The following is a 26,248-nucleotide window of genomic DNA, read 5'->3' on the forward strand; positions in this document are numbered from 1 at the left end:
ACCGGTTAACTATCAACCTAATTAACTAATATAACTACGTGCTCCAGGGAAAGGGAGAATTGGAATATTGTCTGGTCTAAGGATGTAGGAAGATGAAGAGAAGAAGTTTCAAGAGAAATGACCTTTGTCTTGGCTCAACAATGATTACAAGGTTGGTTTAGTAGCACCCAACGTAAGTACTGCTTTTTTTTGTTGAAATTTTTAAGCTTGCTCATCAGGACAATTTGCAAGAAAAACAACATATATATTGTTTGAGAGGGGTTGGCAGTTACTTGTCAGTCATCATTAACTGATGCATTCATCACGACAACACTTCTACCAATCAGCAGTTTCCTATATATATTGCATGAGAGGAGTTAACTGCCAACTATCATTAACTAGTGCATGTGCCACAGCATATCAGTCAGAGCCTACCTCCTTACTTTCCCTATCATTACTATTTCATGTAAATTGTCCAAGTGAACATAAGAGCTTTGACAAATGTGTCTTTTCTAAGCAACATGCCAATGATCTTCTGGTTGGCCTTCCAGGTCTCTCTACATCTCCAATGCCATCCCCTCCCCCACCCCATCCACCCCAATATTTATATTCCAGTTCCCTCCAAACTTTGTCTTCTATACTACATGGTGTTCCACTGACTAGTCACTAAATTTGCTCGTGATTAAAGTGGCCAAATTGTACAAGTCAAAACCAGGGCACACTAAGAGATGATGGCAAGGTGGGTCTCTTTGATGATTCACTTGGTGGCTGATCAAAGGCAGGACACTGAGAGAGGAGCAGTTGAAGGTGGGAGGTTGGAAGATTGGGCAGCCATGTGGCTCAGTGGTTAGCACTGCTGCCTCACAGCACCAGGGACCCAAGTGCAGTTCCAACCATGGGTAACTGTATGGGGTTTACAGCTTCTCCCTGTATCTGTGTGGGATTCCACTGCATACTCCAGTTTCCTCCCACAGACCAAAAATGTGTAGGTTAGATGGACTGGCCATGCTAAATTGTCCGTAGTGTCCTGGGATGTGTTATAGGTGAATTAACCATGGAAAATACAGGGTTATGGGGATAGGTTAGGGGTCTGGGTCTGGATGGGATGCTCTTTGGATGGTTGGTGCTGACCCAATAGGTCAAGTGGCTTCTTTCTGCAATATGAGGATTTTGATTCCATGAAATCAAAGGGAGACATCTCCCTGAATTTGTTCAGCCACAGCTGATGACCCTATTGTGTTGATCCTTTAAGAGGCATCAACAGCAGTGGAGATGCTGGAGCCAAAGAAGATTGTGGTGACTCCCATGTAGACATCAAAGAATGTGGTGATGAGTGCCTTCAGGAAAAAAGAGGAAATTTTTACAGATTTTCAGGCCAAATTTACATTAGACAAATAGGGAATATGTGAAGGCCATGATATTGAACTATTTTTAGGAAATTGTCTGGGCATCAGGACATTTAATGTAAAATTGTAACCGCACCAACAAAACCAGGATATCTGGTCACCTTATCCTGGACATTTTGTATTGAAATGCCACCTTGCCTAATTCCACAACGTATTGTATCTGAGCAACTCTGCACCACATCCCCATCCCAGACAACTTGCAGACATGAGCCTGTTGTCCTCCACTCCACTCACTTCAACCATAATCTGTTTTGGAATTCTATTCTTAAACCTCTTGCCCTCACCTCTTTGAAAGGACTCCTGAATACTCTATCACCAGCATGCACCTATCGCACGCTACACCCTCCCCACCTCTTTCCTCACGAATTAGACATTTCTCAACATTAAACACACTATACAAAGTCAATTTGCAGTTGTTGAGTGTCTCTCTCTGAATATACCCTCAGCTATGCACAACACAGAGGGTGGTACGTGTGTGGAATGAGCTGCCAGAGGAAGTGGTGGAGGCTGGTACAATTACAACATTTAAGAGGCACTTCGATGGCTATATGAATAGGAAGGGTTTTGAGGGATATGGGCCGGGTGCTGGCAGGTGGGACTCAATTTGGTTGGGATATCTGGGCAGCATGGACGGGTTGGACCAAAGTGTCTGTTTCCATGCTGTACATCTCTGTGACTCTATGACTGTATGCAGTATCTGAAAACTCACTGCTCCCTTGGTCCAGTTGCGTGTTTCCACATGGAAATGTTGGATAATTGCAGCCGAGCGGGGCGAGTGCCCTGGAATAGCTTTTCACGTCATTTTAATCCAGTCACTCTGTGGTACCCCTCTCCCTCTGCCCCCTCCCCCTGCCATACCCCTATTTATGATGTCACTGGAGTGGAACATTATACTGTCAGAATGAAGGGGGAGTTTTATTAAAGTTCAGAAATACAACTGAGATCCTAAGGACACAGCAGCAACTTAACTGCAAAACTGCTGAAGAGGAGGTAAATTAGATCAACTGGGAGTGGTAGGAAAGTGGCTTTGCTATTGGACTAGTAATCCAAGGTATAGACTAATGATCGGAGATGAGTTCAAATCATATTATGGCAGTTGGGGGAACTTCAAGTTCATTTTATTAAATACACCCGAAAGAAACAAGGGAGTATCAAAGATAGTGACTTTAAAACTTACCAGATTGTCATAAACACCCATCTGCTTCATTTATGCCTTTCAGCAAAGGAAATCTGCTGTCCTGATTTGGTCTAGCCTGTATATGACTCCAAATCCACATCATGGTGTCAACTTTAAACTGCCCTCTGAATACCTTTTAGGGATGGGTAATAAATTATGCCATCCTAATCCTGCCCATTAATTTAAAACATTTAACATCAAGGTTGGATGCCTTAGAACCCAGAAACAGCAGTGAAGCAAGGAATTCCAGTGCCAATTCCCAGGATGCAGTGAAGATATGGTGATCTCCATTATGCAGCAACTTTAATTCCAATTTTGTAGCCCAGTCAGAGATCAGGAAGGATTCATGGTCCATCCCTAAATTATGTGGAACAAGCCAAAATGGCAGTACAGTGTTACAACTGACCACAATGTATTTGGACTTAGGATCGGAAAGTTCCCTCCGAGCTGTTTATATTTTATATATTCACTCACAGGATGTAGGTGTCATAAACAGGACTGGCATTTGTATTTCCCATTCATAATTACTTTTAAGAAAGTGGTGATAATCTCTCTTCAGGAACTGCTTCACTCCGTGACAACTAGGCACACCAACTGTTATATTAGAAGGCATTCATTCCTTCTTGAGCATTTTACTTCATCACATACAGATATGTCAGAGTTTGGATGGTTACGTATCAGATCCCTGAACTTTAGATTTCCTCTCCTAAATCTACTTGCTATTTCTCCTTTAAGACACTCTAGAAAATCAATCTCTAACCAAGATTTTAGTCACCAGTCCTCATTAATGTGGCTCGGTGTCAACTTTTGATGAGTAACGATAGACAATAGGTGCAGGAGTAGGCCATTCTGCCCTTCAAGCCAGCACCACCATTCATTATGATCATGGCTGATCATCCTCAATCAGTATCCTGTTCCTGCCTTATCCCCATAACCTTTGATTCCACTATCCTTAAGAGCTCTATCCAACTCTGTGATTTGTGCTATCTTATTATGTGAAAAGTACTATATAAATACATTTACTGTAACTCTTTAAAATTCATTGATGGAATGTAAGCTTCACTAGCTGGGCCAGCATTTATTGACTGTCCCTAGTTACGCTTGATAAGATGGTGATAAGATGCCTTCTTGAATTGCTCCAGTCCATTTGCTGTAGGTTCATCCACAACACTACTAGGAAGTCCATGTTAGGAGCCTTGGTAATTTTTAGATGATACACATGGTGTTACTTAACACTGGTAGTAGGAGTGAACATTTGAGGAATGGCCTTCGATACCTGGCCCATGGTTGGCAGAGCATGGTGGCAGTCAGCAGACCATGCAGAGGTCCCCTGTATTGGTCTACTACAGAAATCCTTTGCAGAGAGACAGGGATGCTTGCCTTTTTAACTTTGCTTCTTGTTTTTTTTCTGATCTATGGTTGTTCTGTGTATAAGTGTAATACAATTTTTAAAAATTTCTCTATTCTGTAACTAAAAAATTTACCTAGGTACCTTTGTACTTAAGGTGGTGCTGTAAGTGGTGACGTGTAAACTTTTCACTGTACTCATTTGAGTACATGTGACAATAAAGCTAATTCAATTAGATTTAGGATGTGGTGCCAATCAAGTAGGCTGCCTTGTCCTGGATGATGTTTAGTTTCTCCAGTGTTATTAGACCTCCTGTGATTCTGACAAGGAGGGAGTATTCTATCACACTCTTGACTTGAGCTTTGTGGACAGGCTTGGTCAGATAGGTTACTCACTACAAATTTCCTAGCCTCTGACCTACTCTTGTAGCAAGTATTTAGATGGCTGGTCCAGTTCATATTATGGCTAATGGTAATGCCCAGGATGTTGATAATGGGACAGTGATAACAATGCCATTGAATGTCAAGGGGCAATAGTTAGATTCTCTCTTGTTGGAGATGGTCATTGCTCAACACTGCATGGCACAAACGTATCAACAAACGTCCGCATTTCTAACCTTACAATGGAGGGAAGGTCATTGCTGCAGCAACTAAAAACAGTTGGGCCAAGGACACTATCCTGAGGAACTCCTGCAGAGATTACCCAGAGCAAGATGATTGATCTCCAACAACTACAACCATTTTTGAACCAGGTATGACTCCAGAGTTTTCCCCTCAATTCCCACTTATCAAATTTTGCTAGGATTCCTGGGCACCACATTTGGTTAAATGATGTCAATGGCAGTCACTCTCACCTTACTCAGAGTCATGCAGCACAGAAACGGACCCGTTTGTCCAACTCTTCCTAGAGTTCTGCTGTTCCGTTTGTGTTTGAACCAAAGTTGTAATGAGGGTCAGGAACTGCATGGCACAGGCACAACCCAAACTGAACATTAATGAGCCAAGGAACTGCTATTTGATAGCATTATCACCGTGGCTGAGTAGTTAGTGTTGCTGCCTCACAGCACCAGGGACCCAGGTTTGATTCCAGCCTTGAGTCACTGTCTGTGTGGAGTTTACACAGTGTGGGAGGACACCCCTCCCACAGTCCAAAGATGTGTAGGTTAGGTGAATTGGCTAAATTGCCTATAGTGTTCAGGGATGTGTGGGTTACGTGCATTAGTCAAGGGAAATGTAGAGTAATAGGGTTGGGGAATGGATCTGGGTGGGATTTCTTAAGAGGGTCATTGTGAAGTTTTTGGGCCCAGTCTCCACACTGTAGGGCTTCTATGATTATTGTTTACCCCTTAATTATTTTACTGATGACATGTTATTTAGGTTGGGTTTGTCCTGCTTCTCATGTGCAGGTGACACCTGGGCAATTTTCCACAGTTAGGTAGAAGCCAATGTTGTAGTTGTACTAGAATAGCCACCCCTCCAACCGTAACAAGGACAGAACGCCCCTGGTGCTCACCTTCCACCCTACCAACCTTCGCATAAACCAAATCATCCGCCGACATTCCCACCACCTCCAAAAAGACCCCACCACCAGGAATATATTTCCCTCCCCACCCCTTTCCGCCTTCCGCAAAGACCGTTCCCTCCATGACTACCTGGTCAGGTCCACGCCCCCCCTATAACCCGCCCTCCCATCCTGGCACCTTCCTCTGCCACTGCAGGAACTGTAAAACCTGCACCCACACCTCCTCCCTCACCTACATCCAAGACCCTAAAGGAGCCTTCCACATCCATCAAGGTTTTACCTGCACATCCACGAATATCATTTATTGTATCCGTTGCTCCCGATGCGGTCTCCTCTGCATTGGGGAGACTGGGCGCCTCCTAGCAGAGCGCTTTAGGGAACATCTCCGGGACACCCGCACAAATAACCACACCGCCCTGTGGCACAACATTTCAACTCCCCCTCCCACTCTGCCGAGGACATGGAGGCCTGGAGGAAGAACGCCTCACCTTCTGCCTCGGAACACTTCAACCCCAGGGCATCAATGTGGACTTCAACAGTTTACTCATTTCCCCTTCCCCCATCTCACCCTAGTTCCAAACTTCCAGCTCAGCACTGTCCCCATGACTTGTCTATCTTCTTTTCCACCTATCCACTCCACCCTCCTCCCTGACCTATCACCGTCATCCCCTCCTCCACTTACCTATTGTACTCCATGCTACTTTCTCCCCATTCACCCCTCCTCTAGCTTATCTCTCCACGCTTCAGGCTCTCTGCCTTTATTCCTGATGAAGGGCTTTTGCTGCTCCTCGGATACTGCCTGACCTGCTGTGCTCTTCCAGCACCACCAATCCAAAATCTGTTTTCCAGCATCTGCAGTCATTGTTTTTACCATGGTTAGGGACACTACAAGTTCTGAAGCACAAATCTTGAATTCTACTGCTGAAATGTTGTCAGAGCCTATAGTCTTGTCAAACCAGTAGTTAACATTTTCTACTTTTTTTTGCTATCACGTGAAGTGAATCAAATTGGCTTAAGACTGGCATCTGTGATGCAGGAGACCATCTGAGGAAGCTAAGATGGATTCTCAATCCTTCTGGCTGAAGATCGCTGCAAAACTTTCAACTTCAGTTTTGCACTGGTATGCTGAGATCCCCCTCATAGGGATGGGGATATTTGTGGAGCCCCACCTAGTGAATTAATTATCCATCATAACTAAATGTGACATAATTGCAGAGTTTAGATATGACTCATTGGTTGTGGAATCACTTAACTCTCTCCAGCACTTGAAACTTATATTGTTCAGCACACAAGCAGTTGTTTTGTAGCTTCGCTAGATTGGCACCTCATTTTTAGGTAATGTGATGCTGCTCCTGGCATGCTTTTCTGCATGCTTCAGTTGATTGCCATCAAACCAAGGGAAAATGGGGGAAACATGCTGGGCCATGGTGTTGGATAAGGATAGCAGATTTCTTCCCTAAAAATATTAGTGAAAATCTACAACCAATCAATAAAGGTTACATAGCCATCGTTAGACTACTTTTTTAATCCAGATTTTAAAAAATTAAATTCAAATTTCACTATCTGCCATGGGATTTGAAATTACATCTCCAGAACTTTAGCTTAGGGCTCTGCATTATACATTATTGCTGTTTGCCTCAAGTGCTTTGAATGAAGACCCTCTGCTGTGTAGGTATACACTAGATAATTTGAATTGGATTATGTAAAATAACTTTTATTCACGTATGATAAACTTTAAAACAGAAAACTGTTAATTATAGATCACCCCCCCTCAAACAACACAACCATCAAGGTGGCCCAGTTCCATTTACAAGACCTGAAATACAAATGAAATAATGTCTGAATGTTACATGCACGTTGCTGGGAGAGTCCCCTTTATGATTGTGAATTCTTAGACTGATGAACTCCCCCAGAAACCATATCCTCAACAGTCCTCAGAATTGCACCTGCTAGGGGTAATAATCAGTACTTTCTGTGCTGGAAGTAAACATACATAGCAATGAATACAAGTGTTTAATTGGCATTGGATATTTCAGACTATCAACCGAATAGTAAGTGGAAGGACATGTGTCTAGTGTTCCTGCTTGCAAAACAGGATATTTGCACAAATATCACAACGTTCAGAACTTCACAGACTTTGGGTACTGTCGGCTTACACCGAGCCCTGGAGGAATACAATAAGTAATGTGATCCTCCCCAGTATCGTTCATTTACAAATATACACCTTGTCAGGGCCACTGCCAGTCTCCCACTGCTACTTATTGATTAAGAGTTCACGTGAATACCAGTAGAGTGTATCCCATCCCAATGTTGAACTGAACAGAACTGGTTGAGAGTCAGGATAAACTCCTTTAAACCATGCAGTAAAATGAAAACTCCTGTGACTGACTGTATTTAGAAAACTGCAGAACTCCTGTCATCGAAAGCATTCCTTAGAGCTCACTTGGGACGTGGGGTGGGGGAATCTCATTAAATAAATGTAATCATCTGGTGCAAATGTACGAGTCAAACAGACTGGGTTACATATCAGAATCAGAGTGGGAAGGCATAGCTTATATTGCCTGGGGCAGTGAATATGCTGGGTTTAGTGCCAAATTAACGAAAATGGAACTAAATTAATTGTGTTGTACTCATGTTCACTGTCCAGTGACTTGTGGAAACAACATTGTAATGTCCTCTAAAATCTATAAACATTTCCCTGGTCACAGAGGGCGAAGGCAGAAGACAATCACGGGTTGTTGTGAAACTATTGAACTGTACCCAGTGTCGAACCCGGTGGGGACAAGAGGAACGCTCCAGAAACGATTCCTAAAATCTGTTAACCTGCTCCAAGGACTTTAGGGGCTATTGAGATACTCCACAATGACACAAAACAGTGTGCAAGGCAGCAATGTAAAGTAGTAACATGTGTTGTAACAGTATAGAGGCCAAAGCAGCATACAGGGTAAAGAAGTTTATCCTTCCAAATGTCAAAACCACAACCCATCTGAAACTGTTCACAAATAATTGCTTTTAAAAAAAAATACTTTGTTTCTCTCCTGGTTTTTGATCTCAAACAATTTTTAACATTATCTGCTGAAACAGACTCAACCTGGGAGATGATTAAAACCCAAGCCCCTATCCTGTAACTACCATGTGTACACAGGCATCTGATGGAAACACTCTTATTATCACTTCAGAGAGGTGAAGAGATCCAGTTGGTCGATATCATCCCAATAAAAGACAAAGAAGTCGTACCATTTGGAATAAAGTTCGAAGATTATTCCCAAAGCAGTGGTGGAGCATAAAGACGCCTGACAATAATATACAATGTTTAAATGTGCAATGAGAAATAGTCTCCAACTTGAGTGCCACTCGAGGTATATGAACTGCATCACTGTTATGGGTGACCTTTCCCACACACCTGATTTGACCAGCACCAACTTTCCTTCTTGTTTATTGCTTGTCTCAAATAAACCAAGAGCCAATGGTTAGCTTTTCAGACTCTGGTTTAGATATCAATATCTGTCCACAATGATTGATGATGCACATTCAACACTAGTTGACTGAGGCTGGGCCAGCATGAGACGAGATGGAAGCTGCCACTAGACAGCCTTTTTGAAGAATCCCATGATGGATGCCTGCTTGCCTACCCTGCTGGAAGCTGCTGCTTTCTTATCCTTCTGCTCCTTTAACTGGTCTTTGTTTCCCAATGTGCTCTTTGTGGCGGCTGGTTTGGATCCCGAGAAATTCTTCGACTCTTGTTGCTTGGACACAAACTCATCCTCGCTGTCTGTGCACGACTCACTCTGATAAACCTTTTCTGTCACTGATAAAGGATGTGGGAAAGGGGAGGGGGCAAACATAAGCAGACTTAACAGATACATTCTATACATGGGTATGACAATCTATTTTAAATGCAGCTTCAGTGAATCTCAAAAGTATCATCAGACAATGGATTCTACAAGCACAACTCTCACTTCCGTCCCTCACCGTGTCCAACATCCACTTTTGGATTAGCTGCAATTTCCCCCAGTGAAATGCTAGGAAGATCAAAGCTTCACATGCCTCCCTCCACCCCAAAGCACCCACACCATGTTCTTGCCACTGACTCCATTTCCTTCCCTGGCTACCAGAGTGAACAAAGATTCAGCACTGTCTTCAACTCAAGACCTGAACTTCTGACCAACCCCCACTTTGGTTTCTCCAGCAATCCCTCACAGCCTCTCCAATAGGAGATTCTTCACTTTTTGTGGGCTCCCTGATAACTGAACAAATGGTATTAATATTAAGGATTATTAAATCTTACCCATAGCACCCTCTTCATCCAGAAACATCTTGGATTTGAGAACTCGTCGCCGTTTCCTACGTTTTACTCCTACGGCTTTCTGGTTGGGGAGGATGGGTGGAAATAGAGGAAGATGGAATGAAGCTGTAACACTGACCAATTTCTCTACTCCAGATGGCACTTGATCAACCAGATGCATATTTTCTGCTTTTACTCTGGTTTTTAATAGTTGTCCTTTTCATTTCACATTACAGCTGGAGTATCAACACATGTGGCAAGACGGTAAGTAATCAGTGAACACAAAGTTAAGATAATGGGCAAGTTGTAATAAGGTTTAAAAATATATATAAAATACTTACAATAAACTGGGAAGCAGAGCCTGACAGGATGTTTGAAACAGATTCATGCGTCAAAATTTAAAAAAAAAACTGGATCAATGATAGACAAATATTTACAGGATCTGGACACACTAAATAGCTTTATAAAGAGTCATTGTGAGGCACTAAAATAATGCCACTGTCTCCCCTGAATCTTATTCAGATCTCCATTATTATAATTCAAAATCGTCCTGATAATTAGGGGGATATTGGTATCAGTTTAGTACAAAGCTCGAGGTGACGATGATGAGGTAGGGTGGAATAGGTTACTACCTGAGAAAGTGCTTGTTGGATTGCTGAATGGTGTCACATACCTTTATTGAGTTATTGACACATTTATCTGGGATTTTTGACCCTGCCAAAGAGTTGGAATGGGAGGAGTAATTGCTGCATGGACACAAATTCAAGTTTATGTCAAATACGCGTGGTCTTTTTCCATGAACACACAAATGTGGAAAGCATTTATATATATGAGGCTGGTGAAGCTGAGAGATAATGGGAAGAAAGTAGGGCCACAGTGCTTTGAGATGACTCCGGTGCAAATCCCAATTAGTCAAAAGGGCTCTGGCTGCTAGTCCAGCAAAGACTTGTTCTTTAAACTTCAATCCTGATTTTCATATCCCTCCATCATTGCACCACTCCCACCTTCTGCTCTGTGATTGCTGCAACCTCCTCCAGCCTTAAATCTGCTGAGCTCACTGAAGTTTTATGGTCCAGGAGGAAGCCAATGTGCCTCCACCAGCTCATCAAATAATCATCTCCCAGGCTGAGTCTGTTTCAAATGATTTTTAACAAAATAATAATCCAATGCCATCACTGTCCTCCTCCAATTCTGACTTCTTGCCCTCACAAGGTGCTTATTGCTCCACCATTAGCTGCCATGCTTTCAGTTACCTCAGCCACTAAACTCGGAAATGACTGGTTAGGTTTTGAACCATGTTCCAGTTAAAATCCCAGTTGAGTACTTTAAATTGAGTTAATTAAATAAAACATGGAATAGACAAACCAGTCTCATTTTAGTGACCTAGGAGAAAGTGAGGACTGCAGATGCTGGAGATCAGTGCTGAAAATGTGTTGCTGGAAAAGCGCAGCAGGTCAGGCAGCATCCAAGGAGCAGGAGAATCGACGTTTCGGGCATAAGCCCATGCCCGAAACGTCAATTCTTCTGTTCCTTGGATGCTGCCTGACCTGCTGCGCTTTTCCAGCAACACATTTTCAGCTCATTTTAGTGACCACAAAAGTAATAGATTGTGAAAATCTGATTCAATGGTGGGTTTTTGGGAAGCAATTGTGCCATCCTTCTTTGGTCTGGCCTATGCAGGACTCCAAATCCACAGTAATGTGATTCACCCTAGAATGTCTGAAAAATATACTGGCCTAGCAAGCCACTCAGTTATAACCAAGAAGGTGAATCACCAGCATACTTTCAAGGACGATTAGGAATGAGCACTAAACACATGCCTTGCCAGCATTCCTTACATGCTCTAAATGAGTGAAAAATAAAAACCTCTAGAATTTCCTACCAAAATCTTTTGACTCTATTTCTTGTCCCCATTAAGACACACCTTAAAACCTATCTCCTTGGCCATTACCATGTAGCTTGGTGAGATTTTATTTGATTATGCTCCTATAAAGTTCCATGGGATCTTCTCCAAGTTAGTGTTTGAGATATAAAAGATATTGTTGCAGATTTCAGTTTTGTTTTTCCAAAGAATGAACCATACTTAATGGCATGAAACCAAAATTAGCATTGCAAATCAAGCAAGGTCCAGTCCTGGATACATGCTTAAAGACGGATTTTGTTGTAGCAGCTTGTTCTATTCCCTTCACATCTACATACAGAAAGGCCATAGCTCCTTCCTGAAATCTTGCATAACTATCCTGCAAATTATTGTCTGCATACAGCAACTGAATAATTCCTGCTGGAGGAACTGCGAATTACCTGGGATCCATCTGGATTTTCCCAACATGGTGGCTTAACCTCAATGTCCACAAAGCACTGAGGTGATATATCCTCTTCCCCAGTTGGTTCTTCAGGGGATGGTGATGGAGTCCTTATATCGCAAGCTTCAGGAGAATCTGGGATTACTAGAACAGAAAACCAAGAACTTGAATGACAAGGAGAACTGCTCAATGCTGAAAAACAAAATAAATGCAATGTTCATTTTTGAACAGAATTTATTCAAAGGCAAAATGAAAACCTTCCTCCTTGGTCCCCCCACCACTCTGAAAAATCAATATCCTTGCCATCAACAAAACACTCCGAGATAGGATAATAAAGCAGGCGTTTGGTATGCTTTCCTTTATTGGTCAGAGCATTGAGTATAGGAACTGGGAGGTTATGCTGCGGCTGTACAGGACATTGGTTAGGCCACTGTTGGAATACTGCATGCAATTCTGGTCTCCTTCCTATTGGAAGGATGTTGTGAAACTTGAAAGGGTTCAGAAAAGATTTACAAGGATGTTGCCAGGGTTGGAGGATTTGAGCTATAGGGAGAGATTGAATAGGCTGGGGCTGTTTTCTCTGGAGCGTCGGAGGCTGAGGGGGTGACCTTATTGAGGCTTATAAAACCATGTAGGGCATTGATAGGATAAGTAGACAAGATCTTTTCCTTGGGGTGGGGGCATCCAGAATGAGAGGGTAAAGATATAAAAGAGACCTAAGGGGCATATTTTTCATGCAGAGGGTGGTGCGTTTATGGAATGAGTTGCCAGAGAAGATGGTGGAAGCTGGTACAATTACAACATTTAAAAGGCATCTCGATGGGCATAGGATTAGGAAGGGATTTAGAGGGATATGGGCCAAATACTGGCAAATAGGACTAGATTAGGTTAGGATATCTGGTCAGCATGGACGAGTTCAACCAAAGGGTCTGCTCCATGCTGTACATCTCTATGACTCTTCTCAAAATAAGCTTAGCTTATAACTCCACGTTTTATCAACAAATATAATTTTTCTCCTTGCTCCCTGTCCTAATATGCTCCTCTCAAGTCTGTCTGATCTCCTTTGCCCTCATCAAAACCTGGGAGACTCATGCCAGCTCTTTGGATAGGTCAACCCTGTGCTGCTTAAGGACTGGTCTTAAAATAATTCATTATCCATTTCTCCTTTCTTTGGGGTACGTGAGTAGCAGACCTCATTAAGAGGGTGCTCCCACAGTATAGACCAGGAAATTGATTTAGCAGCAATGCAAGGACTGTAACAGCGATTGTAACATTGTCAGTCATAGAGATGTAGCATGGAAACAGATCCTTCAGTCCAAGTCGTCCATGCCGACCAGTTTTCCAGACCTAATCTGATCCCATTTGCCAGCACTTGGCCCATTACCTTCTGAATCTTTCCTATTCATATACCCATCCAGATACCTTGCAAATGCTGTACTGTACCAGCCTCCACCATTTCCTCTGGCAGCACCACCCTTTGGATGAAAACGTTGCCCTTTGGGTCCCTTTTGTATCTTGCCCCTCTCACCCTAAACCTATGCCCACCAGTTCTGGACTCCCCACAACCCAGAGAAAAGACTTTGTCTATTCATCCTATCCATGCCCCACGTGATTTTATAAACCTCTATAAGGTCAACTCTCAGCCTCTGACGCTCCAGGGAAAACAGCTCCAGCTTAGTCAGCCTCTCTCTATAGCTGAAATCCTCCAATCCTGACAACATCCTTGTAAATCTTTTCTGAATCTTTCAAGTTTCACAATATCCTTCCGATAGGAAGGAGACCAGAATTGCATGCAATATTCCAAAAGTGGCCTAACTAATGTCCTGTACAGCTGCAACATAACCTCCCAACTCCTAGAGTAGAGTGTGGGGTGCTGGAAAAGCACAGCAGGTCAGGCAGCATCTGAGGAACAGGAGAATTGATGTTTCCAGCATAAGCTCTTCATCCCTCTTGACTCTGATCTCCAGCATCTGCAGTCCTCACTTTCTCCTCCCGACTCCTATACTCAACACTCTGATCAACAAAGGCACACATACCAAATGCATTCCTCACTATTCTATCTACCTGCAACTCCACCTTCAAGGAGCTATGAACCTCCACTCCAAGGTCTCTTTGTTCAGCAACACTTCCTCAGACCTTTCCATTAAGTGTCTAAGACCTGCTAAGATTTGCTTTCCCAAAATGCAGCACCTCGCAGTTATCTGAATTAAACTTCATCTGGGAAACCCACACCAATCAACCACACCGCCCTGTGGCCCAACATTTCAACTCCCCCTCCCACTCTGCCGAGGACATGGAGGTCCTGGGCCTCATTCACCGCCACTCCCTCACCACCAGACGCCTGGAGGGAGAACATCTCATCTTCCGCCTTGGAACACTTCAACCCCAGGGCATCAGTGTGGACTTCAACAGTTCCTTCATTTCCCCTTCCCCCACCTCACCCCAGCTCCAAACTTCCAGCTCAGCACTGTCCCCATGACTTGTCCTACCTGCCTATTTTTTCCACCTATCCACTCCACCCTCTCCCCACCCGACCTATCACTTTCATCCTCTCCCCCACTCACCTATTGTACTCTATGCTACTTTCTCCCTACCCCCACCCTCCTCTCACTTATCTCTCCACCCTTCAGGCACTCTGCCTGTATTCCTGATGAAGGGCTTTTGCCTGAAACATCGATTTTACTGCTCCTTGGATGCTGCCTGAACTGCTGTGCTTTTCCAGCACCACTTTAATCCAGAATCTGGTTTACAGCATCTGCAGTCATTGTTTTTACCTAGTTAAACTTCATCTGCCAAGCCTCAGCCCATTGGCCCATCTGATCACGATCCCATTGTAATCCGAGGTAACCTTCTTTGCTGTCCTCTACACTTCCAATTTTGGTGTCATCTGCAAACTTAATAACAATACCTCTTATGCTCACATCCAAATCATTTACATAAATGACAAAAAGTAGACCCAGCACCGATCCTTGTGGCACACCGCTGGTCACAGGCCTCCAGTTTGAAAAACAACCCTCCACCACCACCCTGTCTTCTACCTTTGAGCCAGTTCTGTATCCAAATGGTTAGTCTGCTCTGTATTCCATGAGATCTAACCTTACTAACCAGTCTCCCATGACGATCCTTGTTGAAAGCCTTACTGAAGTCCATATAGATCACGTCTATGACTCTGCCCTCATCATCCTCTTTGTTACATCTTCAAAAACCTCATTCAAGTTTGTGAGACATGATTTCCCACGCACAAAGCCATGCTCACTATCCCTAATCAGTCCTTGTCTTTCCAAATACATGTAAATCCTGTCCTACAGGATTCCCTCCAACAATTTGTCCACCACCAATGTCAGACTCACTGGCCTATAGTTCCCTAGCTTTTCCTTACCACCTTTCTTAAATAGTGGCACCACCATAGCAACCTCCAGTCTTCCAACACCTCATCTGTGACTATCAATAATACAAATATCTCGGCAAGAGGCCCAGCAATCACTTCCCTTGCTTCCCACAGAGTTCTAGGGTACATCTGATCAGGTCCTGGGGGATTATCCACTTTTATGTGCTTCAAGACATCCAGCATCTCCTCCTCTGTAATCTGGACATTTTTCAAGATGTCACCATCAATTCTATATCTTCCATGTCCTTCTCCACAGTAAATACTGATGCAAAATACTTGTTTAGTATCTCCCTGCGGCTCCACACAAAGGCCGCCTTGCAGACCTTTGAGGGGCCCTATCCTCTCCCTAGTTACCCTTTTGTCCTTAATGTATTTGTAAAAACCCTTTGGATTCTCCTTAACTATTTGCCAAAGCGATCTCATGTCCCCATTTCGCCATCCTGATTTCCTTCTTAAGTCTTATCCTACTGCCTTTATACTCTTCTAAGGATTCATTCGATCTCTCATCTATACCTGACATATGCTTCCTTCATTTTCTTAACCAAAACCTCAATTTCTCTAGTCATCCAGCATTCCCTAAATCTATCAGCCTTTCCTTTCACCCTTACAAGAACATATTGTATCTGGATGCTCGTTATCTCATTTTTGAAGGATTCCTATTTTCCAGCCATACCTTTGCCTGTGAACATCTGCCTCCAATCAGCTTTTGAAAGTTCTTGCCTAATATCGTCAAAATTAGCCTTCCTCTAATTTAGAACTTCAACTTTTAGATCCAGTCTATCCTTTTCCATCACTATTTTAAAACAAATACAATTATGGTCGTTAGCCCCAAAAGTGCTCCCCCACTGACATCTCAGTCACCTGCCCTGCCTTATTTCCCAAGAGTAGGTCAGATTTTGTACCTTCTCTAGTAGGTACATCCACATACCGAATCAGAAAATTGTCTTGTACACACTTAAATTCCTCTCCAATTAAACCCTTAACATAATGGCAGTCCTAGTCTATGTTTGGAAAGTTAAAATCCCCTACCATAACCACCCTATTATTCTTACAGATAACTGAAATCTCCTTACAAATTTGTTTCTCAATTTCCTGCTGACTATTAGGGGGTCTATAATACAATCCCAATAAGGTGATCATCCCTTTCTTATTTCTTAGTTCCAGCCAAACAGCTTCTCTAGATGTATTTCCAGGAATATCCACCCCAAGTATAGCAGCAATGCTATCCCTTAGCAAGAACACCTCTCCCCCTCCTCTCTTGCGCCCCGCACCCCCACTTTCCTTCCTAAAGCATTTGTATCATGGAACATTAAGCTGCCAATCGTGTCCATCCCTGAGCCGCGTTTGTGTAATTGCTATGATATCCTAGTCCCATATTCTTAACCATGCCCTCATTTCATCTACCTTCCCTGTTTGGCCTCGAGCATTGAAATAAATGCAGTTTAATTTATCAATCCTACCTTGTTCTCTGCTTTGTTCCTGCGTGCCCCGACTGTTTGACTCGCACTCTTTCCCAACTGTACCAGTCTCAGATCACTTTCGTCACTATCTCCCTGGGTCCCACACCCTCGCCTTCCTAGTTTAAATCCTCCCAAGCAGCTCTAGCAAATCTCCCTGACAGTATATTAGTCCCCTTCCAATTCAGGTGCAATCCATCCTTCTTATACAGGTCTCTTCTACCTCAGAAGAGATTCCAATGATCCAAAAACGTGAACCCTTCTCCCCTGCACTAGACCCTCAGCCAGACATTCATCTACTCTATCCTATTCCAACCTTCATTAGCTCATAGCATGTGGAGTAATCCAGATATTACTACCCTCGAGGACGTCCTTTTTATATTCCTCCCTAACTTTCTATATTCTCCCTTCAGCATTTCAAACTTTTCCCTTCCTTTGTCGTTAGTTCCAATGTGTACAATGATCTCCTGCCCCCTCTCCCTTTTGAGAACATTCTGCACCCTCTCTGAGATATCCTTGATCCTGGCACCAGGGAGGCACCACACCATTCTGATTTTTCACTGCTGGCCGCAGAAGTGTCTGACCGTGCCTCTGACTAGACAGTCCTCTACCACACACTATTGCTTCCAAACCGGCGTACTCCTCATTATACTAGAGCCAATCTCCATACCAGAAACTTGGCTGTTTGTGCTACATTCCCCTAAGAGTCCATCACCCTCTATATTTTCCAAAACAGCTTCATTGTTTGAAATGGGGATAGCCACAGAAGAGCCCTGCACTACCTGCCTATCCCTCCTACCTTTTCTGGAGTTAACCCATCTACTTGATTGTATCTGTGGCCTTTCCCCCTTCCTATAAATAACTGCCATCTGCCACACCTTGTAGCTCTTGTAAATTATTTATTACCTCTAACTGCCACTTCAACCGATCCATGTGATATGATAGGATTTGCAACCAAAGACACTTCCTGCAGACATAATCATCAGTAACATGGAAACTCTCCTTAAACCCCCACATCCGACAACAAGGGCATATCAATCTAATAAGTGCAATCTTTGCTCCTTCACAATCTACAGCTGTCTTATTTGACAGCAAAGATTGCCACTTAACTCCTGCCTGGCTTCATTACAGCCTCAATTCAAAAATGGACGGGGGTAACCTGGGGCAGGTGTTCTTGTTGCATCCAGAGATCCATGGTCAGTGCTATTTGCTGCCAAATGCATTATCTTGTCCTCCCTCTCAATCAGTACTACCTCACATTATCTCAAAGCTATCCAACACCTCAGTTCAACTTCATTCTTCAGCTCATTCAACATTTTAACAAGAAACGTTTTCTCTTCCTTTCAAATATTAAGGAATGCAAACTGTAACAACCCAGAGGCGCCTATGGCCCTCTGGCATCTTAGCTCACCTGCAATGCCTTTTGACTCCATCAATTCCTTTTATTCCACCACTTGTTGGGTATTTATCATACCTTCTGACCCTCCTCTCTCCAATGCTCAACGATCTGTACTCAGCAAAGTACCGATCTCGGTCCTCACCTCAAATGAATGTTACGTAGTACAAGATGCTGAACTCATCTTCCATAGTCTTCACTTCCGTGCCAATTTCTGTGAGCAGAAATCCTCTCCCTGTCTCACAGACTCATTCACCTGCCTCCAACATCGTCCCTTCTCCTGGACCATCTGGTCTCTTACCTGTATTCAAACTGGTCATTGAGAACTGTCAACATGACATTGGTCACCTTAATTTCTCTCTCTGCTCACCCATTCTAACTGTCTCTCTCTGAACATACTGGTCTCTGTACTCTCCAATCCAACCCTGACTTTGTAATCAAGCCTTTTGACAAAAATGGTACTGCTGTTGTCTGGCATGCTGACCTCTACAGTACATAGACTAAGTGGTGGGTCTCAATATCTCATATCTCCCTTGGACCATGAGCCCACCATCGAACATCCAAGCTGTTCTATGACCGTCACTAACTTCACCTCATCTGGAGTCTCCCTGCCACAGCTTCCCACCTCTTTTTCTCCTAACCTCATACACCCTGCTTCTACCTCCTTCCTAAAATCCACAAACAGGACTGCCCGCGCAGATCCATTGTTTCAACCTGTTCCTGTCCTGAGAAACTATTTTTTTCCTAACTGAACTCTACTTTCTCTCTGCTTGTCCAGTACCTTCCCACTGACATCCTTGATTTGTCTGACACTTTACATCACTTTCAAGGTTTCCCATTTGTGGGCATGAGCTGCCTCCTCTTCACCGGGGACATGCAATTCCTTTACATGCCCATCCCCATCAGATGGTCTTTGATGTCTCCACTTCTTCCTGGAAAGAAGGCTGAACCACCCTCATCCTCCGCCACCACCCCAGCTCACCCTCACTTTGAGTAAGTTCTCCTTTAGCTTCTCTCACTTTCATCACACACGAGCCCAGTTATGCCTGTCTCTTTGTCGATTACATGGAACATTCCTTGCTCAAGTTCTACTTGGGTCTCTCTTCACAGCTCTTTCTCCAATACATCAATAACACAATAAATGCTGCATTCCCCACTCATCTGGAATTGAAAAAAATTATCAATTTTCCTTTCACCCGACCCTCAATTTCCAACTGGTCCATCTCTTATTCCTCCCTTTCCTTCCTCGACATCCGTTTCCATTTCTTTGGGATAGGCCAGCTACAGATATCCATTTTATATTCTCTAGTGTAAGATTCAGTGATAGTGATGCCATTGAATATCAAACTAACTAACTCTTACCTGCACTATACATCCTCTCATTCTGCTCCCTGCAAGGACTCTATTCCATTTTTCCATCTTTGTTGCCTGCATTCTGATGATGCCAACCTTTGCAGGGAGACCTCAGAATGCCAACCTTATTCCCTAACCAAAGTTGACAGGGCCTTCAATTGTGTCTGATCCATTTCTCGTGCTTCTGCCCTTATTCCTTCCCTCCTATGACAAAAATAGTGCACCTGGTCATCGTTTCCCACTTTGCCAGCCTACACATCCAAAGAATCATTAGCTGTCATTTCTGCCACATTCAGACACACACACTCTTCCCTTGTTATCTTTCCATAGGGACTGTTCCTTCCACTCCCAACACCTTCCATGTAATTGCAGAAAGTGTAACATATGCCCATTTAACTTCACCCTCTTCACATTCCAAGGCTCCAGACACACACTGCTGATTGGAATCATGCCTAGCACAAGGAAGATGGTTGTGGTTGTTGAAAGTCGATCATCTCAATCCCAGGACATCAATACAGCAGTTTCTCAGAGTAGTTTCCGTGTTCCAATTATTTTCAGCTGATTCAATGACCCTCCCTCCATTACAAGGTCAGACATGGGGATGATCACTAATGATTGTACAATATATAAACTGCGCATGTTTCCTCAGATATTTAAGCAACTTGTGTCCATAAGCAGCAAGACATCGTCACTTATCATACCAAACTTGAACATACATTAGTGCCACACAAATGCCAGGCGATGACTGTCTTCAACAAGACAGAATCCAACCACTGGCCCTTGATATTCAATGGCATCACTATCACAGAATCTTACACTATAGAATATAAAATGGTAATCTTAGGAAAACCATTGACCAGGAACTGAACTGGACCAGTGATACAAATTGTGTGGCTACCATAGCAGGTCAGAGGCCAGGTTTTCCACAGCCCAGCCAGTGTGCTCCCATCCAGTGAATGATTAAAAGTATACACCACTGTGTTAACTACTGTTTTAGGGTTTGCATTAATCTCAAAAATTAAAACTGAGTGAAATTTAACTCATCTTTTTTGCTAATAGAAAATATTTATTCCCTGGCCAGAAAGGATTCAAACTGAATTGCAAGATTATATCTCACCTTCGTCATCACTGCTGTCTGACTGAGGCTGTCTGATCCTCCTTCTCCGTTTGATACAAGGCTCCTCCTCTTCACTGGTTAATGGAACATTGCGCTTGGTTTTCTTGCTGCTAGGAGAAATGTTTTTGGGAGGACAAAGACATTTCAAATTAATCAGTGATTTCTGATGGTCTTTTAAGCATAACAATAAAAAAGTTTACAGCTACTTTGCTCTATGCTTATTGACATTAAAAGCAGATAGATAAACAACATTATGGCAAGGTTGGGAGAACCCCAGGAATGTTAATAGAATAAGATATTTAGACTTTTTGGTTTATAGTAGACAGTGTAAATGCATTAAGTCATTATTTTTGTTTTAATTTAGTTCATTCCTACACCAGAGTTTTAATGAGAAGAATTAAGAGTTCAGATGCAAGTTTTAGTTCCTCTGCTAGCACAGTTCAGTAAAGAAGGGAATGGTTACTCTACAAGCAGGTTTCAGTTCAGTTCAGAGGAAGCCAGTCATTGCAGCAGTGTTGTTTCTAGTTTGAGAAGATTTCCAATCTAGGAGAGTTGGGGGATAAAAGTCTTCAGCTTGTTAGAATTGAACAAGTGTCAGCCCATCTGCAGTGTTCCCTCAAATCTTCTTAGCAGCTCCAAGGCCAGAGTGTGGCAGGGATTTTGGAACTGCAAGTCAATGCCACAACTGGCATGCTGATGCCAATAACTGTGCGCAGAACATCGGAATGGCTGTTCAGCTTATGGGGAAGGTTGGCCATCAGGATTGTGAAAGGTTCATGCCATCAAATTTGGACAGAACTACAAAATTACTTCAGCTGTTCAAGAAGGGAAACTGGACGGGGTCAGTTAAGTAGAAAACTTTAAAAAGTGGAGACAGGAATATAATTGCTCTGATTTGGGTCTCTTTAACAGATAGCACTGGAATACAGATTGAAACTTTGTTTTAATATATGTGTTAAGATCTCTCTAATTGTAATACATGCATGACTTGTTTTCTTTTGTGTAATAAACGTTCTATCGTTGTAGAATTTCTGCAACCTCATGTGAATATATTTCAGTAGCTAGCCACCATGCAAACCAGTTAAATGAAATAAACAAAACAAAACATATATTTCAAGCTGAGTTTCTTTCTGGAATCGGATTTGCCCAGTAGTACCATCAGGTGGAACCTTAGCACAATCTCTTGCCTCAGTAGTAAATAGGTGATGCAACAAAGAGAATAAAGGCACTGTTCTACAGTCACATGTACAACAAACAGATTGTGTGACAGCACAATCCCTTATTTGATAAAACTCAACTAGTTCATCAATGCTTAAGAATTTAACAAACTCAACCTGAAACACAACCTTGAAATCAAAATATAGATTGAAGGAGGCCTTTCATTTTTATTCTGTAGTGGAAATTAAGTAAACTTTCAACTGTCTGTATACTGAAATGTTCATGACTGTGCAAGCATTTTATTATTTTGTATTTTATTTTACAGTCTATAACTAGATGATTTGTATTTTTCAGTCATCTATCCATTTATCCATCTGACACTCAGCAACCCACCCACAACTAACCTTTGTCCACCTTTTTGTTGTTGTTTGTTCACCATGTCCTTCTTTGTCAGGATTCTCTCTTGATTTGCCTGTGGCTTCTGTGTTGAAGCCATACTTGTGGGGGACCTCTCTCCATCTCCCCCTCTGTCTCCGTCTGATACAGGTTTGACATTGCTATCTTCCATTACAGGAGTGTCCCCTATCTCCGCATTTTCCAGAGTGGATTTGGCCGGAAGATCTTCTTCCCCAGTGACTTGACTGAATGGAGGCGAACTTTTCTCTGTGGGTTTTGAAGCAGATTTAGCTCTGGGTACTAGCAACCACCATTATGTATTTTTCAAGAGAGACCTTATATTTCCCACACACGTAACAGTTATTATTTCTCAACAAACAGCTCTGAGATGTTTAAAAATTTAATAAAGGCATGGCATTATTACAAATTTTAACATACACAAAAACAAAAATTAGGAAGTAAAACAGAAGACCCCAAGTGTGCACAGCAAGCAGTTAATTTGAACAATTCAAGGATGCATTGAAGGTCCTTTATTTATTTTTTCACAGGATCTGGGCAAGTCTGGCTCGGCCAACACTATTTTTGCCCATCCCTAATTGCCCTTGAGAAGGTAGTAGTGTGCCGCCTTTACGAACCGTTATGGTCTATCCTTTAGGAGGAGGAGGAGTGAGCAGGAACTCAGAATAGACATTCAATTTACTACAACTAAAATGCATTGACATAGTACCTTTAATTTAGTAAATAACCCCAAGGGACTTCACAGGAGTGTGTATCAAAGAAAAATTCAACATCATGCCGTATATGGAGCCAGAAGGCCCAAAAGCTTGGTTAAGAAGGTAACTTCCAAAAGGTGAGGTGGACAGGTTTTGGGAGGGAATTCCACAGTTCGGGGTCCAGGAAATTAAGGCATGGCTACCAATGATGTTTACTTACTAGCACTAGCTTTCAGAAAAAAGTTGGTGAAGCTGTTGCCTTTGTTTGTTGTTTTACTCCTTGAAGGAGCCTGGAAGAGAAGAGGGTGAAAAATCACTTGGTTGTTGTGAAACAACACATTGAAGAAAAAAATGTTGTCATCTTTCAGGATGGATGTCAAGAAATACTTAATTCACAGGCAACATATTTGATACAGAAAAGTCTGTGTATAGGGGAATTGGAGCAACAGTGTATGAATCTGGAGAAGCATTCACAATATACCACCACTATCCCCTCCAGCCTTACAGAAGGTGAAACCCCACTTCAAAGACCAAAGATCAAAATCCAGGCCAACTTTCCAGCGTAACATTGAGAGAATGCAGCAAATTCAGAAATTTAAACTGAAGACTGTCTGTGGCTAACACCACTGCTAGGTGCAGCAGTACACACAAGTGTAAAGTCACAAGTTTTGCTTAAAACTCGCATCTAGCAGCAATGTGCCATGTATTATAAATAAATATAACAACAGTCACCACGGCCAAAGAAATATTAAAAAATTTGTATGAATAGTTCTAGGATGACAAAGGGCTTCTGACCCATTTCATGGTAATAATATTTCCATCAAAATTCTTTCTCCAGATTTTGGTAATCTGATTACACAGAACGGTTTTCAATTGTGAACAGTTTAGATAAAAAACAAAGCACTGGAGAAGCTCAGCAGGTCTGGCAGAATCTTCAGAGACAGAGAATCAGAGTTAACATTTCAAGGTCAATATGACTCTTATATTTATGAAACAGTTTAGCCCCATTTGGGACTTATGACATTTTACTATCAATTAATACACAAAGTTAGTTAAGTCAAAGTGAACATACGAAAACCACTGTGTGCCTGATTTGACTTAGCCTGTAATTATACAATGCTGACTATAAATCAGAAGTATTTTTTTTTTTAAGAGACTTTGGATGCCAATTTCAATGACCATAAAGAACTCATGTGTCATCACAGGTGCAACTGTGCTTGCGCAGTCATGATTATGACAGCCATTAGACCATGAAGTGTAGGTCATTTAGCCTGGCGAGTACGATCATGTTTGATCTGATAATACTCAATTACACTTTCCTGCCTTTTCTCCATGAATCTAATTCTTTACTGATTATAAATTGCTCTATCTCAACTTTGAATAGATGGAACGACCCAGACTCGAAGACCCTCTGTGGTCAAGAATTCTACAGATACACTACCTTCTGAGAAGAAATTCCTCATCTATTTTCAACATGCAAGTCCTCATTTCAAGATTATGTCCCCTGCTCCTAGACTCACAAGGAGAAACTACCTTTTAGCATCCTGTCAAATTCACTAAAAATCATATCTGTTTTAATAAGGTTCCTTCCTGTCCTTCTAAACTCCAGTGAGTACAGGCCCAAACTACTTATCTTCTTCTCATAAGACATTCCTTCTAAACCCAGGATCAGTCTACTGAATCTTCTCTGGACTGCCTTCCATGCCAGTATATTTTGCCTTAATTAAGGGACCCCAAACTGTTCACAGTATTCCAGCTATGGTCTAGCTAGTACCTTGTATACCTACCTACCTTTATACTGCACTCCCTTTGGAATGAAGACAAACATTCCATTTGCCTACCTGATTACTTGCTGAACTTGGATACTGGCCTTATGTGATGCATCAATAAAGACATCCAAATCCCTCTGCGCTCTAGCTTTTTTTGCAGTCTTTCTCCATGTAAATAATATTCAGGTCCTCTATTCTTCCTGCCAAAGTACATAACCTCACATTAGCCCACTTTATAAGCCATCTGCTGAGTTTTAGCCCACTCAATCAACCTATCTAAATCCTTCTGCAGTTTTTTGCATCATCCTCACCACTTATTTTCTCAACTGTTTTTGTGTCATTGATGGCAGAACATATCTCTAGTATTAAGAACCGATGGTAGTCATGATGTGGAGGTACTGGTGTTGGACTGGAGTGTACAAAGTTAAAAATCACACAACACCAGGTTATAGTCCAACAGGTTTATATGGAAGCGCTAGCTTTCAGAGTGCTGTTCCTTCATCAAGTGATTGTGGAGTATAAGATTGTAGGAAACAGAACTTATAGCAGAAGTTTAGTGTGACGTAACTGAAATTATATATTGAAGAAGACCTGGACTGTTTGTTAAGTCTCTCATCTTTTAGAATGACCATGTTGGTTTCAGTTCTTTCATATGCAAATCCCAGAACTTTCTTAAAGTTACATTCTCAAGTGAACTTTAACAATAGGTGCCATGTCGGCCCAGATAATGCATTGAAAGTGAGAGGAGCCCTGTGTGAGGCTGTCTGTGGACCATGATCAGACTGATTCTAATCTAACAAAGGCATTTACAGATTCTTACATGGATTCATGCAGTGTTTGAGTGAAATAAAATGTAATTCTGCAAGTACAAACTGTGTGTGTGTGTATATACACGTGTGTGTATGTATATACACGTGTGTGTGTGTGTATATACACGTGTGTGTGTGTGTATATACACGTGTGTGTGTGTGTATATACACGTGTGTGTGTGTGTATATACACGTGTGTGTGTGTGTATATACACGTGTGTGTGTGTGTATATACACGTGTGTGTGTGTGTATATACACGTGTGTGTGTGTGTATATACACGTGTGTGTGTGTGTATATACACGTGTGTGTGTGTGTATATACACGTGTGTGTGTGTGTGTATGTGTGTAGTGCAGTGGGGTCACCTGTAGCGTGACATGAACCTAAGGTCCTGGTTGAGGTCATTCCCACGGGTACCAAACTTGACTATCAACTCTGGTCAACCACTTTGCATTGTTGGAGAAAGTGAGGACTGCAGATGCTGGAGTACCAGAGTTGAAAAATGTGGTACGGGAAAAACACAGCAGGCCAGGCAGCATCCGAGGAGCAGGAGAATTGACGTTTCGGGCATAAGCCCTTCTTCAGGAATGAGCTGAAGGAGGGCTCATGCCCAAAACATCGATTCTCCTGATCCTTGGATGCTGTCTGGCCTGCTGTGTTTTTCCAGCACCAC

At 42.5% G+C, this 26,248-nt stretch overlaps 1 protein-coding gene and 1 long non-coding RNA gene across 5 annotated transcripts in view; one reads left to right on the forward strand and one right to left on the reverse strand.

The window, feature by feature from the left end:
* The first annotated feature begins 9 nt into the window (after nt 1–9).
* Nucleotides 10–22,009, forward strand: LOC122550979 (uncharacterized). 3 transcript variants are annotated; one of them, XR_015757505.1, is made up of 3 exons: nt 10–151; nt 9,953–9,980; nt 20,695–22,009. It is a non-coding gene; the product is annotated as an uncharacterized LOC122550979 (long non-coding RNA). The 3 variants fall into 3 exon arrangements; XR_015757506.1 differs by having other exon boundaries at nt 20,699–22,009; XR_006311982.2 differs by having other exon boundaries at nt 17–172.
* The window catches only part of pold3 (polymerase (DNA-directed), delta 3, accessory subunit), a 51,217-nt gene continuing 32,093 nt past the window's right edge, over nt 7,125–26,248 (reverse strand). Inside the window, exons 7-12 of one of the 2 annotated variants that reach the window (XM_043692548.2) lie at nt 23,218–23,287; nt 22,293–22,551; nt 20,731–20,837; nt 12,018–12,163; nt 9,720–9,798; nt 7,125–9,239 (exon numbers count right to left, since the gene is read on the reverse strand). In XM_043692548.2, coding sequence (XP_043548483.2) covers nt 9,016–9,239; nt 9,720–9,798; nt 12,018–12,163; nt 20,731–20,837; nt 22,293–22,551; nt 23,218–23,287 — 885 coding nt within the window. In that variant the 3' untranslated portion in view covers nt 7,125–9,015. Of the gene's footprint in view, nt 9,240–9,719; nt 9,799–12,017; nt 12,164–20,730; nt 20,841–22,292; nt 22,552–23,217; nt 23,288–26,248 lie in introns of both variants that reach the window. The other variant, XM_043692547.2, reaches the window with a different exon arrangement.

This window comes from Chiloscyllium plagiosum, unplaced genomic scaffold, assembly GCF_037043375.1.
Source record: "Chiloscyllium plagiosum isolate Xiang-an unplaced genomic scaffold, Cpla_swu_hap1 HiC_scaffold_6, whole genome shotgun sequence".
NCBI lineage: Eukaryota > Metazoa > Chordata > Chondrichthyes > Orectolobiformes > Hemiscylliidae > Chiloscyllium > Chiloscyllium plagiosum.